The sequence below is a fragment of the Stegostoma tigrinum genome, chromosome 3 (genome assembly GCF_030684315.1).
Source record: "Stegostoma tigrinum isolate sSteTig4 chromosome 3, sSteTig4.hap1, whole genome shotgun sequence".
Lineage (NCBI taxonomy): Eukaryota > Metazoa > Chordata > Chondrichthyes > Orectolobiformes > Stegostomatidae > Stegostoma > Stegostoma tigrinum.
Window position 1 is genome coordinate 139615105 of NC_081356.1, and position 18029 is coordinate 139633133.

Sequence of the window (18029 nt, forward strand, 5' to 3'; positions counted from 1 at the left end):
GTCGGAGTGGAAGTAAAGCCATTCGGCCCATCAAGTCCACTCCGCCATTTAAATCATGGCTGATGGGCATTTCAACTCCACTTCCCTGCACTCTCCCCAGAGCCCTTGACTCCTTCTGAGATCAAGAATTTGTCGATCTCTGCCTTGAAGGCATCCAACGTCCCGGCCTCCACTGCACTCTGCAGCAATGAATTCCACAAGCCCACCACTCTCTGGCTGAAGAAATGTCGTCTCATTTCAGTTTTAAATTTACCACCTCTAATTTTAAGGCTGTGCCCACGGGTCCTAGTCTCCCCGCCCAACGGAAACAACTTCCGAGCGCCCACCCCTTCTAAACCATACATTATCTTGTAAGTTTCTATTAGATCTCCCCTCAACATTCTAAACTCTAATGAGTACAATCCCAGGATCCTTAGCCGTTCATCATACGCTAAACCTACCATTCCAGGGAACATCTGTGTGAAACTCCGCTGGACACGGTCGAGGGCTAGTATGTCCTTCCTGAGGTGTGGGGCCCAAAATTAGACACAGTATTCTAAATGAGGCCTAACTAGAGCCTTATAAAGCCTCAGAAGCACATCGCTGCTTTTCTATTCCAACCCTCTTGAGATAAACAACAACATTACATTCGCTTTCTTCATTACAGACTCTACCTGCAAGTTAACCTTTAGAGAATCCTGGACCAACATTCCCAGATCCCTTTGCACTTCTGATTTGCGAATTTTCTCACCATTTAGAAAATAGTCGATGCCTGTATTCTTTTTTCCAAAGTGCAAAACCTCACATTTACTCACATTGAATTTCTTCAGCCATTTCCTGGACCACTCTCCTAAACTGTCTAAATCTTTCTGCAGCTTCCCCACCTCCTCAGTACTACCTGCCTGTCCACCTATCTTTGTATCATCGGCAAACTTCGCCTTTGGAATTCACTTATGTTTGCTGCTAGTCTCTTGTTATAGTTTCTCTTTATTTATTTTCTTTGCTTTTTCACCGACTCACTAAACCTTAAGTGTTCCTGTTGATTCTAAAATGTTTATCTGCTTTACCTGTGATAAGCACATTTTTCTTTCCACAGTTGATTTTTACCTCCTTTATCATTCATGAAACTTTAGGTCTGTTTGTTCAACTTTTCCCATTAGAGGAAATACTCTTGAACTGTACTTGAACAATCTCCTTTTCAAAGGTAATGCATTATTCCATTGACAGTTTACCCCACCAGCCTCTTGTTCCAGCCACTCCTACCTAGTTCTGCTCTTGCCCCATTAAAGTCTGATGTCTGCTGATTACTTGTCATACTCTGGTTTGTTGCGCATCATTCTCTGCCATTTGTATTGTGAATCTAAGGATACAGCGATCAATCTCTGAAATAGCCCCCCCTGGACACTTCATTCACTTGGCCCTCATCAATTGCACGGACCAGGTCCAACAGTGCACCGTTTTATTTCTGGCCTAGATGCATACTGCTGCAGGAAACTGTCTTGACCACAATCTTTGAACACTTACCCCTTGCTACCATTTATTCTGCCAGCTTCTTGTTCTATATTTGGTCACTGAAGTCCCCATTATAAATAATCTATCATATTAAACATGCTTAATTGTTGAGAGAAGTAAGGGAGAAAATTGTAGACCTGTTGATGGAAATTTTCCAGGCCTGTCTGAACATAGGATTCATCCCAGGGGTCTAGAGAGTTGCAACTATGACACCATTGTTTAAGAAAGAGGCAAACCCGGCAAACTACAGACCAGTCAGCCTGATAGCATTAGTGGGGAAAACTGATGGAGGCCATAATGTGGAAGAAGATAAATGTCCACTGAGAGGAAAAATAATACTGGTCAGTCAACATGGCTGTGTCAAGGGCAGGTCATGTCTGACAAATTTAATTGACTTCTTTGATGAGGTAACGCAGGCAGTGGACGATGGTAGTGCAGTGGGTGTTGTAATTTTGGACTTTCAGAAAGCATCTGATATGGTGTCACATGCATATTGGTCAGCAAATTAGAAATATTTGGAATTGATGGGTCTTTGGCAGCATGTGTTAGAACATAGAACATTACAGCCCAGTACAGGCCCTTTGGCCCTCTATGTTGTGCCAACCTGCCATACCGATCTGAAGCCCATCTAACCTACACTATTCCACGTACGTCCATATGCTTATCCAATGATGACTTAAATGTACCTAAAGTTGGCGAATCTACTACAGTTGCAGGCAAAGCGTTCCATTTGCTTACTACTCTCTGAGTAAAGAAACCATCTATGACATCTGTCTTATATCTTTCACCCCTCAATTTAAAGCTATGCCCCCTCGTGCTCGCCATCACCATCCTAGGAAAAAGGCTCTCCCTATCCACCCTGTCTAACCCTCTGATTATTTTATATGCCTCAATTAAGTCACCTCTCAACCTTCTTCTCTGTAATGAAAACCACCTCAAGTCCCTCAGCCTTCCCTCATAAGACCTACCTTCCATACCAGGCAACATCCTAGTAAATCTCCTCTGCGCCCTTTCCAAAGCTTCCACATCCTTCTTATAATGTACAGTGACCAGAACTGTACTCAATACTCCAAGTGCGGCCGCACCAGAGTTTTGTACAGCTGTAGCATAACCTCTTGGTTCCGGAACTCGATCCCTCTATTAATAAAAGCTAAAACACTGTATGCCTTCTTAACAGCCCTGTCAACCTGGGTGGCAACTTTCAAGGATCTGTATACATGGACACCAAGATCTCTCTGCTCATCTACACTACCAAGAATCTTACCATTAGCCCAGTACTTTGCCTTCCAGTTACTCCTACCAAAGTGCATCACCTCACACTTGTCTGCATTAAACTCCATTTGCCACCTCGCAGCCCAGCTCTGCAGCTTATCTATGTCTCTCTGCAACCTACAGCATCCTTGGTCACTATCCACAACTCCACCGACCTTAGTGTTGTCTGAAAATTTACTAACCCATCCTTCTACGCCCTCATCCAGGTCATTTATAAAAATGACAAACAGCAGTGGACCCAACACCGACCCTTGCGGTACACCACTAGTAACTGGTCTCCAGGATGAACATTTCCCATCAACTACCACCCTCTGTCTTCTTTCAGCAAGCCAATTTCCGATCCAAACTGCTATATCTCCCACAATCCCATTCCTCCGCATTTTGTACAATAGCCTATTGTAGGGAACCTTATTGAACGCCTCGCTGAAATCCATATACACCACATCAGCCAGTTTACTCTCATCTACCTGTTTGGTCACCTTCTCAAAGAACTTAAAAAGTTGGCTAAAAGCTAGGAAACAGAAAGTGGGCATTTCTGAGACTGGAGAGAGTTGAAAATGGTGTTCCCCAGGGATTGGCACTGGAAGCCTTGCTTTTTCTGATTTATATAATGATTTATAAATGGGTGTTGAGTATGTCTGAATTTGCAGATATTATTAATGTACAGGGAATAGTAATTTGTGACAATGCTGAGCAACTTCAGAAAGTCAGTAATATTTGGCAGACACCTGGAATTTCAATGCAGGCCAATGTCAGATCATACATTTTGGAGGAAGAAGTACAAAGAAATACAGGCTGAATGACACAACTTTGACGGACATATAGGAGCAGCGTGACCTCCGGTTCAAGTGTATGATTCCCTGAAGGTGGCCAGGAAAGTTGAAATAGTTGTTAAGAAGGCTTAAAGGATCCTTGGGTTTATATTGACTAGGCTAGCATTGTTTTTGCCAGAGTTCAGACAAATGAGGGGTGGATCTCACAGAAACTCATAAAATTCTAACAGGACTAGACAGGGTAGATGCGGGGAGGATGTTCCCAATGGTGGGTGTGTCCAGAACCAGGGGTCACGGTATGGGGATTCAGGGTATTAAGACCGCAAATAGGACTCATTACCACAGGAAGCAGTTGATGCCAGAACATTGAATGTATTCAAGAAGCAGCTAGATATAGCACTTAGGGCGAATATGATCAAAGGTTATGGCGAGAAAACAGGATTAAGCTGTCGAATTAGACAATCAGCCATGATCATGATGGATAGTGGAATGTCTCAAGGGAATGAATGGCCTCCTCCTGCTCCTATCTTCTATATTTCTATATAAATAGAGGCACAGTGTATAACAGCAAAAAAACTAAATAGAAATGGCTGGACAGGTCATGCTGCAGCTGTACAAAACTCTGGTGCGGCCGCACTTGGAGTATTGTGTACAGTTCTGGTCACCACATTATAAGAAGGATGTGGAAGCTTTGGAAAGGGTGCAGAGGAGATTTACTAGGATGTTGCCTTGTATGGAGGGAAGGTCTTAGGAGGAAAGGCTGAGGGACTTGAGGCTGTTTTCGTTAGAGAGAAGAAGGTTGAGAGGTGACTTAATTGAGACATATAAAATAATCAGAGGGTTAGATAGGGTGGATAGGGAGAGCCTTTTTCCTAGGATGGTGACAGCGAGCACGAGGGGGCATAGCTTTAAATTGAGGGGTGAAAGATATAGGACAGATGTCAGAGGTAGTTTCTTTACTCAGAGAGTAGTAAGGGAATGGAATGCTTTGCCTGCAACTGTAGTAGATTCGCCAACTTTAAGTACATTTAAGTCATCATTGGACAAGCATATGGACGTACATGGAATAGTGTAGGATAGATGGGCTTCAGATTGGTATGACAGGTCGGCACAACATCGAAGGCCGAAGGGCCTGTACTGTGCTGGAATGTTCTATGTTCTATGTGTTGTAGCTGTATGATGTAGGAGCTGGCTGAGCCCATTACAAACTGCAGTGACCACATCTGCAGCAACTAAGATAATGAAATGTGAGGCTAGATGAACACAGCAGGCCCAGCAGCATCTCAGGAGCACAAAAGCTGATGTTTCGGGCCTAGACCCTTCATCAGCTTTTGTGGTCCTGAGATGCTGCTGGGCCTGCTGTTTTCATCCAGCCTCACATTTCATTATCTTGGATTCTCCAGCATCTGCAGTTCCCGTTCTCGCATCTGCAGCAACTGTTGGTTGCAAAGGAACTTTGGCTCAGAGATGATGACCTGGAATCTGAGCTTCAAACACTGTGGCATTTCCAGGAGGGGGAGAAGTACTTGGGTGCTGTGTTTCAGGAGGCAGTCACACTTAGTAGTTTAAGTACTTCAAATTTGGGAAGTGGCCAGGGACAGCAGGGAGTTACAACATGTGAGGCAGGTAGCGGGATTCAGCAGTCAAGAACAGAGGAGCCTCACCTCTTGACCTTGTCCAAAAAGTATGAGGAAAAGGGCTGCAAGGAGGATGAGCCAACTGACCACTGCACTGTGGTAGGTGAGGCCATTCAAGAGAGGGTAGCAAAAAGACAAGCGGTAATTGTAGGGGCCTCTGTAATCGGGGGAATAGATAATATCCTTTGTAAGCAACAACGAGAGTCCCACATGGTGTGTTGCCTGCCCGGTGCCAGGGTAAGGGGTACCTCTGACCATTTTGAAAGGTTATTGGCGAGGGAGAGGGAGGATCCTGTGGTTGTGCTCCACATCAGAGCAAACAGCATAGGCAAGACTCGGAAAGAGGACTTGTTCGGGGATTATTAGAGCTAGAAGTGAAATTAACGCGCAGATCCTCAAGGGTTATAATCTCTGGATTACTGCCCGAGTCAGGTGCAAATTGGCATAGGGATGCGAGAATAAGGGAAGTGAACATGTGGCTAAAGGGGTGGTGCAGGAAAGAGGTGTTCCTTTTCATGGGGCACTGACATCAGTATTGGAACAGGAGGGATCTGTACCGCTGGGACATTCTCCACCTGTACTGAGCTGTGACCAATGTTCTAGCGTACTACTCAAGAGAGTAGTAAGGGAATGGAACGCTTTGCCTGCAACGGTAGTAGATTCGCCAACTTTAGGTACATTTAAGTTGTCATTGGATAAGCATATGGACGTACGTGGGATAGTGTAGGTTAGATGGGCTTGAGATCGGTATGACAGGTCGGCGCAACATCGAGGGCCGAAGGGCCTGTACTGTGCTGGAATGTTCTATGAAAAGGGTGAATAGGCTGGTCAAAGGACTTTAAACTAGAAAGTGGGAGGGGAAGGGAAGGGCAAAATATCGCTACAGTGGAGACCAAAGCAGCAGGTTAACATCTGTTAGGGTGGATTCAGCTACGTGGAAAAATGTGAAAAAGAATGACAGGAAAGGAAATATCAGGAGAGGCTATTAAAGTATCTAGCACAGTCACAAATAGGACAGAGTATTTGGAAGGGTTAAGAATCAAACTTCAAAAACGAATTACAGTGAGAAGAGGGATAGTTAATACAGGACTGAAGTTGTTAAATCTGAAAGCACGTATTATACAAAATAAGGTAAATGAGCTTGTGGCACAGATGGAAATTGGCAGATATGACATGGTGGGCATCACAGAGACACTGCTGCAAGGATATCAGGATTGGGAGCTGAATGTCCAAGGATTTCAATCCTATTGAAAAGATGGGCAGAGGGGTTGCCTTATTAGTAAGAAATGAAATTAAATAAATAGTAAGAAACAAAAACCTTTTTAGAAGGTTGAGGGGAGATCTAATAGAAACTTACAAGATAATGTCTGGCTTAGAAAGGGCGGACGCTAGAAAGTTGTTTCCTTTAGGCGGGGAGACCATGACCCGTGGGCACTGCCTTAGAATTAGAGGGGGTAAATGTAAAATGGAAATGAGGAGACATTTCTTCAGACAGAGAGTGGTGAGCCTGTGGAATTCATTGCCGCGGAGCGCAGTAGAGGCTGGGACATTAAATGTCTTCAAGGCAGAGAATGATAAATTCTTGATCTCACAAGGAATTAAGGGCTATGGGGAGAGTGCAGGGAACTGGAGTTGAAATGCTTATCAGCCATGATTAAATGGCAGAGTGGACATGATGGGCTGAATGGCCTTACTTCCACTCCTATGTCTTATGGTCTTAAAGTAGGGTCAGATGGTCTCGAATCTGTGAGAGTAGAATTGAGGAACCACAAAGGTGAAAAACCCATAGTTGGTGCTATGTACAGTGCTCCAAACAGTAGTCAGGAGCTGGGGCGCAAGATAGAGATAGAGAAGGTGTGTAAGAATATCGGTAGCCCAGTGGCTTATGGGTTAGCACTGCTCCCTCACAGTGCCAGGGACCTGGGTTCACTTCCACCCTTGAGTGACTATCCGTGTGGAGTTTGCACATTCTCCCCGTGTCTGCGTGGGTTTCCTCCGGGTTTTTTGATTTCCACCCACAGTCCAAAGATGTGCAGGTGAGGTGGATTGGCCGTGCTAAATTGCTGGTAGTGTCCTGCGATGTGTAGATTAGGTGGGTTAGACATAGGGAAATGCAGGAGTAGGGACATGAGTCAAGGTGGGCTCTTCAGAGAGGTGATATGGACATGTTGGGCGGAATGGCCTGTTTCCACACTGTAGGGATTCTATGATTCTATGAAATGCAACGTTGCATGATCATGGGCAATTTCAATATGCAGGTGGACTGGGAAAGTCAGGTTAGTAGTGGATTACAAGACAAGCAATTTCTGGAGTTTCTACGAGATGGCTTTTTGGAGCAGCTTGTGGTGGAGCCCGCTAGGGAACTGGCAATTTTGGATTTAGTGTCGTGCAATGAGGCAGACTTGATAAGAGAGCTTAAGGTGAAGGGACTCTTCAGAGGCAGTGATCATAATATGATTGAATTTGCTCTGCAATTTGAGAGGGAGAAGATAGAATTAGAGGCAACTATATTGGACCACTGGAAAATGACACTGAAGAGATAGTAGTGTGGAACAAGGAAATGGTTGAGGAACTAAATAATTACTTTACACAGTCTTTGCAGTGGAAGACACAAGTAACATCCCAAAAATTCAAGAGGGACAGGGGGCAGACTTGAGTACGGTGGCCATCACCAAGGAGAAGGTGCTAGAAAAACTGAATGGCCAAAAGGTGGATAAATCACCAGGACAAGATGGGCTGTACCCTAGAATTCATAGAATCCCTATAGTGTGGAAACAGACCATTTGGCTCAACAAGTCCGCACTGCCTCTCTGAAGAGCATCCTACCCAGACCCATTCACCTATCCCTACATTTCCCTTGTCTAACCCACCTAACCTAAACATCCCTCAGCACTATGGGCAGCTTAGTAGAGCCAGTACACCTACCCTGCACACCTTTGGACTGTGGGAGGAAATCGGAGCACCTGGAGGAAACCATGCAGACACGGAGAGAATGTGCAAACTCCACTCAGATATTCACCCAAGGCTGGAATCAAACCCAGATCCATGGTGCTGTGAGGCAGCTTTGCTAACCACTGAGCTATAGTGCCGCCCTTTTTTTTAGTTTCTAAAAAGAATTTCTTAAGGAGCTAGCTGAAGAAATAGTGGAGGCATTCGTGGTAATCTTTCAGGGAGGGTCCCAGAAGACTGGAAAATCACTAAAGTGACACCCCTCTTTAAAAGGGGAGTAAGGCAAAAGACTGAAAATTACAGGCCGATTAACCTAACCTTGGTCATGGATAAGATTTGAGAGTCTGTCTTGAAGGGTGAGATTTCTGAATACGTGGAAGTGCGTGTAAAATAGGGCAAAGGCAGCATGGCTTCATCAGGGGGAGGTAATCTCTGATAAATCTGTTATAATTCTTTGAGGAGGTAATGTGCAGGTTAAACCAAGGACAGCCAATGAATGTTATCTATGTGGACTTCCAGAATGCCTTTGATAAGGTGCCACACAGGATGCTGCTGAGTAAGATAAGGGCCCATGGTGTTAAAGACAATGTGCTAGCATGGATAGAATATTGGCTGTCTGGCAGAAAGCAGAGAGTGGGGATAAAAGGGTCTTTCTCAGGATGGCAGCGAGTAAAAAGTGGTCTTCTGCAAGGTCAGTGCTGGGACCACAGTTTTTCACTTTATACATTAATGATCTAGATGAAGGAACTGAGGGCATTTCTGTGTACATTTGCCGATGTTACAAAGATAGGTGGAGGGACAGGTAGTTTTGATGATGCCGAGAGGTTGCAGAAGGATTTGGATGGGTTAGGAGAGTGAACAAAGAAGTGGCAGGTGGAGTACAGTGTGGGAAAGTGTGAGGTCATGCACTTTGGTAAGAAGGATAGAAGCATGGACTGTTTTCTAAGTGGGGAGAAAATTCAGAAGTCTGAAGCGCAAAGAGACTTGGGCATTCTAGTCCAGGATTCTATCAAGGTAAACTTGCAGGTTGAGTCAGTAGTCAGGAAGGCAAACGCAGGGTTGGCATTTATTTTGAGAGCACTCAAATATAAAAGCAAGGATGTACTCCTCAGGCTCTATAAGGCTCTGGTCAAGCCATATTTGGGGTATTGTCTGCAGTTTTGGGCCCCATATCTCAGGAAGGATCTAGTGGCCCTGGAGCAGGTTCAGAAGAGGTTCATGAGAATGGTCCCAGGAATGAAAAGCTTCACACCTGAGGAACATTTGAGGACCCTGGGTCTATACTTGATGGGGTTTAGAAGGTTGAGGGGGGACCAAATTGAAACTTACAGAATACTGAATGGCCTGGACAGAGTGGATGTTGGGAAGATGCTTCCATTGGTAGAAGAGACGAGGACCCAAGGGCACAGCCTTAGAGTGAAAGGAAGACGTTTTAGAACGGACATAAGGGGAAACTTCTTTAGCCAGAGAGTGGTGAATCTATGGAATTCACTGCCACAGAGGGCTGTGGAGGCCAGGTCATTGAGTACACGTAAGACTGAGATAGATAGATTTTTGATTGTAACCCTTGATCTCCTTGACAGGGAGATAGTGGGGGAATAGGGTTGAGAAATTTATCAGCCATGATTGATTGGCAGAGCAGACCCAATGGGCTGAATGACCTAATTTCTGCTCCTATGTCTTATGGTCTAAACTGATGCTACACCTCTACAAATTATTGTGGAGTCCACACTTTGAATATTATATTAAGTTCTGTGAATCTTATTTTAGGAAGCATGTTAAGGCCTTGGACAGAGTGCAAGGGAGATTTACTAGAATGATATCAGGAATGAAGGATTTTAGATTCAAGGAAAGAGTAGAAGAAATTGGGCTTATTCTCTTTGAAGCAGGCAAAACTAAGAGATGACCTTATTGAGGTGCTCAAAGTTTGAAAGGATAAAGGATATTCTGTTTCCACTAGTTGGTAAATCAGTAACGAGTGGTTACAATTTCAAGATTGTCCGTAAGTGACCGAGAAGTGAAATGAGGAGCAGCTCTTCACTCAGTTGTTAGATTTTGGAATGTGCTGCCTGGGCGAGCGGATTCCATAAGTTTCAAAAGAGAGCCGATTCGGTTCCTGTTTCTTGTTAAAATAGTAAGCCTAACTTTTATAATGGAAGATTGAGTGTTCGTGTCATTGCATGTGAAGGAGTGATGGTTAGATTATGTTCTACAAAAAATAAGTGGAAAAGCGACTTGTGTGAGTGATATAAACAATTTGCAAAGAGATTTTGATATGTTGATTAAGAGGCAAAAAGTTGGCAAATTAAGTATAATGTGGGAAAATGTGAGGTTTTACTTTTCGGCAGGGAGAACAAACGAAAGGTCAGAACGAAAAAGGGTCACTGGACTTGAAATGTGAACTGTTTTCTCTCACAGATGTTGCCAGAATGAGATTTTCCAGCAATTTCTGTTTTTGTTTCAAGCATCCACAGTTCTGAGGATTTTTTTCGGACAGAAGAACCATATGATTTAAAATTTTTAAAAACTGCAGAAGCAGCAACACAAAGAGACTTGGCAGTGCATGTGTACAAAACACAGAAAGCGAGCACACAGGCACATCAGGTCATCAAGAAAGCTCATGAAATGTTGGTCCTTATTTCAAAGTGTTTGCTGTATAAGAGTAGGGAAGTCTTGGTGCAACTGTGAAGGATGCGAGTGAGACTGTATCTGGAGTATTTAAGGAAAGATATCATTTCACTGGAGGAAATTCAGAAAAGCTTCATGAGGATGATCCTGGTTTGGAGGAATTGTCTTATGAGTGAAGGCTAAACAGCTTGAGTCTCTACACACTGGAGTTGAGGAGAATGAGAAGTGATCTCATTGAAACATTTAAGATTCTTAAGGAGCTTGGCAGGGTAAATGCTGAAAGGATGTTTCTGGTGTTGGGAGAGTCTCTAACCAGATGGCATGGATTTAGAATGAAGAAGTACCAATGTGAGACTGAGATAAGGAGGAATTTCTTCTGAGTTGTGAGTCTTTAGAACTCCTTGCCACAGACAGCTGAATGGGCAGAGTTCCTATGTGTTTTAAGGCTGACATGGATTCTTGATCAGGAGGAGAACAGAGAGAGAAGGGGCAGGAAAGTGGATATGGGGAATGTTGTATTGGTTATGATCATGCTGAATGGTGATGCAGGCTCGACCATCGATCGGCTTCTTGTTCCTATTTTTCATGATCTTAATTGAACAAGGGAATATACTTCAAGGGTTCAGTGGCCTGATCCTGTTCTTCTGTTCCCTGTACGAATTGCTAAAACCTCTTTTAATGCGTTTCTGTCAAGACAAATATAGACAGATATAAGATTTGAGAAATATTTTACTCATACGTGAGGAATAAGAGAATGATCAGGGAGAAGGTAGGGTCGATCAGGGATAGCATAGGGAACTTGTGCGTGGAGTCTGAGCAGATAGGGGAAGCCATAAATGAGTTTTTTTGCTTCGGTTTTCACTAAGGAAAGGGACCTTCTTGTGAAGGAGAACTTTGAGGAGTAGGAAAACAGGCTTGAACAGATCGAGATTGAGGAAGTTGATCTGCTGGAAATTGAGGCAAACATTAAGATTGATAAGTCCCCTGGGCCAGACCATATTTATCCTAGGTTGCTCTGGGAAGCGAGAAAGGAGCTTGCTAAGCCGCTGGTGAAGATCTTTGCTTCCTCACTCTCCACGGGAGTTGTACCGGAAGATCGGAGGGAGGCAAATGTTGTTCCTCCTTTCAAGAAAGGGAATAGGGAAATCCCTGGAAATTACAGACCAGTCAGTCTTACGTCTGTGTTAGCAAGGTTTTGGAAAGAATTCTGAAGGATAGGATTTATGACAATTTGGAAAAGCATAGCGTGATTAAAAAGAGTCAGCATGGCTTTGTGAGGGGCTGGTCATTGCCTTACAAATCTTATTAAGTTCTTTGAGGAAGTCACAAGACAGGTTGACGAGGGTAGAGCAGTGGATGTGGTGTACATGGACTTCAGCAAGGCATTTGATAAGGTTCCCCACAGCAGGCTCGTTCATAAAGTCAGGAGGTATGGGATACAGGGTGATTTGGCTGTCTGGATTCAGAATTGGTTGACTGACAGGAGGCAGAGAGTGGTTGTAGATGGTACGTATTCTGCCTGGAGGTCAGTGCTGAGTGGTGTCCCACAGGGCTCTGTTCTTGGGCCTCTGCTCTTTGTATTTTTTATAAATGACTTGAATGAGGAGTTTGAAGGGTGGGTTAGTACGTTTGCTGATGACACAAAGGTTGGAGGTGCCATTGATAGTATCGAGGGCTATTGCAGGCTTCAGCGAGACATTGACAGAATGCAGAGCTGGGCTGAGAAATGGCAGATGCAGTTCAACCTGGATAAATGCAAAGTGATGCATTTTGGAAGGTCGAATTTAAATGATGAATATAGGATTAAAGGCAGGATTCTCGGCAGTGTGGAGGAACAGCGGGATCTTGGTGTTCAAGTGCATAGCTCCCTCAAAGTTGCCACCCAAGTGGATAAGGTTGTTAAGAAAGCATATGGTGTTTTGGCTTTCATTAATAGGGGGATGGAGTTTAAGAGCCACAAGGTTATGCTGCAACTCTGCAAAACCCTGGTGAGACCACACTTGGAATATTGTGTCCAGTTCTGGTCGCCCTATTACAGAAAAGATGTGGATGCTTTGGAGAGGGTGCACAGGATGTTTACCAGGATGCTGCCTGGACTGGAGGGCTTATCTTACGTGGAGAGGTTGACTGAGCTTGGACTTTTCTCTGGATAGAAGGAGGAAGAGAGGTGACCTGATTGAGGTGTTCAAGGTAATGAGAGGCATGAATAGAGTCGATAGCCAGAGACTTTTCCCCAGGACAGGATTGACTGCCGCGAGGGGTCATAGTTTTAAGGTGTTAGCAGGAAAGTATAGAGGAGACGTCAGAGGGAGGTTCTTCACCCAGAGAGTTGTGAGCGCATGGAATAGTTTACCAGTGGTAGTCGTGGAAGCACAGTCAGTAGTGACATTTAAGCGACTGCTGGACATGCACATGGACAGCAGTGAATTGAGGGGAATGTAGGTTAGGTTATTTTATTTTTGGATTAGGATTATTCCATGGCACAACATCGTGGGCTGAAGGGCCTGTACTGTGCTGTACTTTTCTGTGTTCTGTGTTCTATGTTCTATATGCAGAGTGGATTTACGTTCTGGAGGTGGAAATCATGAATGGGCCATTTCTTGCCTTTGTGATACTTGCTCTTTCCTGACAATTCCTGCTTCCACTCTTTTCACGACAGAGCGGTGAGAGAGGGCTGGAATTCGGACAACTGCTTCCTGATGCAGGTTTGAGGTGGAAACATAGGCAGCTGGATGCCAAGGCCCTGATTGATGGGAGATCAACCCAATTCAGCAGGTGAATGTGAGGCCCCAAAGGATGAGCACTTACTCCTCCATCTCTGCCTCTTCTGGGTTAGAACAAAGAATGAAGAAAATTATAGCGCAGGAACAGACTCTTCAGCCCTCCAAGCCTGCACCGATCCAGATCCTCTGTCTAGCCTGTCGTCTATTTTCTAAGGGTCTGTATCCCTTTGCTCCCCGTCCATCCATGTACCCGTCCAAATATATCTTAAAAGACACTAACGTGTCTGCGTCTACCACCTCCACTGGCAATGCGTTCCAGGCACCCACCACTCTCTGCGTAAAGAACTTTCCACGCATATCTCCCATAAACTTCCGTCCTCTCACTTTGAACTCATGAGCCCGAGTAATTGAGTCCCCCACTCTGGGAAAAAGCTTCTTGCTATCCACCTTGTCTATACCCCTCATGATTTTATAGACCTCAATCAGGTTCCCCCCTCAATCTCCATCTTTCTAATGAAAATAATCCTAATCTACTCAGCCTTTCTTCATAGCTAGCACCCTCCATACCAGGCAACATCCTGGTGAACCTTCTCTGCACCCTCTCCAAAGCATCCACATCCTTTTGGTAATGTGGCGACCAGAACTATACGCAGTATTCTAAATGTGGCCGAACCAAAGTCTTATACAACTGTAACATGACCTACCAACTCTTGTACTCAGTGCCTTGTCCGATGAAGGAAAACATGCCTTATGCCGCCTTGACCACTGTATTGACCTGCGTTCCCACCTTCAGGGAACAGTGGACCTGAACACCTGGATCTCTGTGAACATCAGTTTTCCCCAGGACTTTTCTGTTTACTGTATAATTTACCCTCGAATTAGATCTTCCAAAATGCGTCACCTCGCATTTGCCTGGATTGAACTCCATCTGCCATTTATCTGCCCAACTCTTCAATCTATCTACATTCTGCTGTAATCTCTGACAGCTCCCTTCAATATCTGCTACTCCACCAATCTTTATGTCATCTGCAAACTTGCTCATCAGACCACCTATACCTTCCTCCAAATCATTTACGTATATCACAAACAACAGTGATCCCAGCACAGATCCCTGTGGAACACCACTGGTCACAGTTCTCCAATTTGAGAAACCTCCTTCCACTACTACTCTCTGTCTCCTGTTGCCTCGCCAGTTTTTTATCCATCTAGCTAGCACACCCTGGACCCCATGCGACTTCACTTTCTCCATCAGCCTGCCATGGGGAACCTTATCAAACGCCTTACTGAAGTCCATGTATATGATATCTATGGCCCTTCCTTCATCCATCAACTTTGTCACATTCCTCAAAGAATTCTGTTTAGTTGGTAAGACATGACCTTCCCTCACAAAACCATGTTGTCTATCAATGATAAGCCCATTTTCTTCCAAATGGGAATAGATCCTATCCCTCAGTGTCTTCTCCAACAGCTTCCCTACCACTGATGTCAGGCTCACCGGTCGATAATTACCTGGGTTATCCCTGCCACCCTTCTTAAACAAGGGCACAACATTAATAATTCTCCAGTCCTCCGGGACCTCACCCGTGTTTAAGGATGTTGCAAAGATATCTGTTAAGGCCCCGGCTATTTCCGCTCACATCCCTCAACAACCTGGGATAGATCCCAACCGGACCTGGGAACTTGTCCACCTTAATGCCTTTTAGGATACCCAACACTTCCTACCTTCTTATGCCGACTTGACTTAGAGTAATCAAATATCTATCCGTAACCTCAACATCTGTCATGTCCCTCTCCTTGGTGAATACCGATGCAAAGTACTTGTTAAGAATGTTACCCATTTTCTCTGACTCAGCGCATAACTTTCGTTCTTTGTCCTTAAGTGGGCCAATCCTTTCTCTAGTTACCCTCTTGCTCTTTATATATGAATAAAAGGCTTTGGGATTTTCCTTAACCATGTTTGCTAAAGATATCTCATGTCCCCTTTTACCCCTCTTAATTCGTCATTTTAGATTCGCCCTACATTCCCGATATTCTTCCAAAGCGTTGTCTGTCTTCAGTCACCTAGACCTTATGTATGCTTCCTTTTTCTGCTTTGCTAGTCTCACAATTTCACCTGTCATCCATAGTTCCCTAATCTTGCCCTTTCTATCCCTCATTTTCGTAGGAACATGTCTCTCCTGCACGCTAATCAACCTCTCTTTAAAAGCTTCCCTCATATCAAATGTGGATTTACCTTCAAACCGTTTGTCCCAATCTACATTCCCCGGATCCTGCCAAATTTTGGCATAGTTATCCTTCCCCCACTTTAGAACTCTTCGTTTAGGACCACTCTCATCTTTGTCCATCAGTATTGTAAAACTTATGGCTATTCAGCTATTCAGATCTACTGTCACACTGACGCTGGCTTTTTCTGCCACGGTTTCTCTTGTTTACTGAGATCTTTCAATGAAGTCTTGGTGCATAATTACACCTGGTCACTTCTTAATCTCTGACCCAAATATAGCGCAACTCTTTTGTTCTCTTGCACCTGCTGTTCTGTTTGATAAGGATAGATGATCTGATAGTGGCTTCTATTTTCCTGTCAACCCCCTCTGTTCTTTGATCCTTTTATTTTGATGGATGTTGAAGTTGATCAGCACTTGGGAGAGTGATCAAATTTACCCAGTCTCAATTCTTTGAAGGGAGTTCTGAACCCACGTCTCCTGTCTCTGAGGTGAAATTGCTACCCGACAAACTTTTGCTAAAAGACTACATTTTATCTTGTGTTACCATTTCATTGAATGTCTCAATTGTGTTTAACTCATTGATAGGATTTTTCATGTTACTGGACCAGCATTTGTTCCCTGAATTACTCAGAGGGCAGTTAAAAGTCAACCGTATTGCTGTTTGGAGTTGCATGTAGGCCAGATCCGGTCGAGAGTGCAGATTTCCTTCTCTAAAGGACATTAGTGAACTTGATGGGTTTTCCTGATAATTGGAAATGGTTTCATGCATATCACTAGATTCTTAATTCCAGATTATTATTGAATTCACATTCCACCATCTATCACGGCAGGATTCAAACGTGATGATAACACTTGGCTATCACCTGTCCAATGTCTGTCAGTATGGTCCAGCTCCCTATTACTACATTTGAGCCTCACATGGCATTCCTACTCTGGGCTTCTGGTCAGTATGATGCAGGGACATTAATGCTAATATCACTGCCCCAGTGGAGTAGTGAGGCGTTCAATGCTAATGTCACTGCTCCAGTAGAGTGGTGTAGGGGAATTAATGCTAATATCACTGACCCTATGGAGTAGTGTCACAGTATTCATGCTAATATCACTGCTGCAGTAGAGTGGGGAAGGAGATGGGACTAACTCTTCCTTCTTTGTTATCAGAACAGTGCGCACTTGGGACATGAACACTGAGAAGAAACACAAAAGTATTTTCAAGCCACGTTCCGTTCAAGGGAAGCGAGTCATTCCCACCACATGCGTGTACAGCAGAGATGGCAAGTTAATTGCAGCTGCGTGTCAGGATGGTTCTATTCAGATATGGGACCGGAACCTCAACGTGAGTGTCACTTTGTCCAACAGTAGCTCACATGTTATCTTCACTGCACCTGACTGGGGTAGAGGAGTACACTTTCCCCTCCTCCAAATCCTGATGAAGAGTGTAAACCTGAAACTTCAACTTTCCTGTTACTCCGATGCTGCCTGAGCTGCTGTTTTCCTCCAGCTCCACACTGTACTGACAAGTGTACCAAATGCCGCCTTCACTACCTTGTCAGCCTGTGATTCCACCTCCAAGGAGCTATGAACCTGCACCCCAAGGCCTCTCTGTTCGGCAACACTCCCCAGGACCCTATCATTAAGTACCCTGATGTGCCTTACCAAAATGCAGCACATCACATTTATCTAAATTATACTCGATCTGCCACTCCTTGGCCCAGTGGCCGATCTGATCAAGGTCCCACTCTGCTCTCAGATAACTTTCACTGTCCCCTATGCCATCAGTTTTGGTGTTGTAATCTTTATGCCAAGTGGGAATGTCAAATTGACCGAGTTAGTCAGGGGTTTATTTAGCTTTATGCGTCACCTCTTATACACACAGAGTCATACAGCATGGAAACGAACCCTTTGGTCTAACCAGTCCATGCTGAACTTAATCCCAAACTAAACTAGTCCCACCTACCTGCTCCTGGCCCATATTCCTCCAAACCACTCCTATTCATGTACTTATCCAAATGTCTTTTAAATGTTGTAATTGTACCAACATCCACCCTTTCCTCACGAAGTTCATATCACATGTGAACCACCCTTTGCATAGAACCATTCCTCCTGTATTCACATCCAAATCATCTGTATAAATGACAGTTTTCCCCATATGGTGCCAAGCTCACTACAGAAGGCAATAACTGGCATGGAAAGGTGATTGACTGACTGGCAGAGGGATAAAGGGATCTTTTTCGGGATGGCAGTGGGTGACCAATGGAATTCTGTAGGGATCAGCGTTGGGACCACAATTATTCGTGCTATACATCAGCAATTTGAACAAAGGAACTGAGTGTG

At 44.3% G+C, this 18029-nt stretch overlaps 1 protein-coding gene across 7 annotated transcripts in view; it reads left to right on the forward strand.

Moving 5' to 3' along the window:
* LOC125450885 (WD repeat-containing protein 70) overlaps nucleotides 1–18029 on the forward strand; it is a 167679-nt gene that overhangs the window by 81846 nt on the left and 67804 nt on the right. For 4 of the 7 annotated variants that reach the window (XM_059645001.1, XM_059645005.1, XM_059645002.1 and 1 more), the window contains 2 exons: nucleotides 13410–13525; nucleotides 16857–17031. In XM_059645001.1, coding sequence (XP_059500984.1) covers nucleotides 13410–13525; nucleotides 16857–17031 — 291 coding nt within the window. The remainder of the gene's footprint in view (nucleotides 1–13409; nucleotides 13526–16856; nucleotides 17032–18029) is intronic. The other 3 variants (XM_059645004.1, XM_059645006.1, XM_059645007.1) reach the window with 1 other exon arrangement.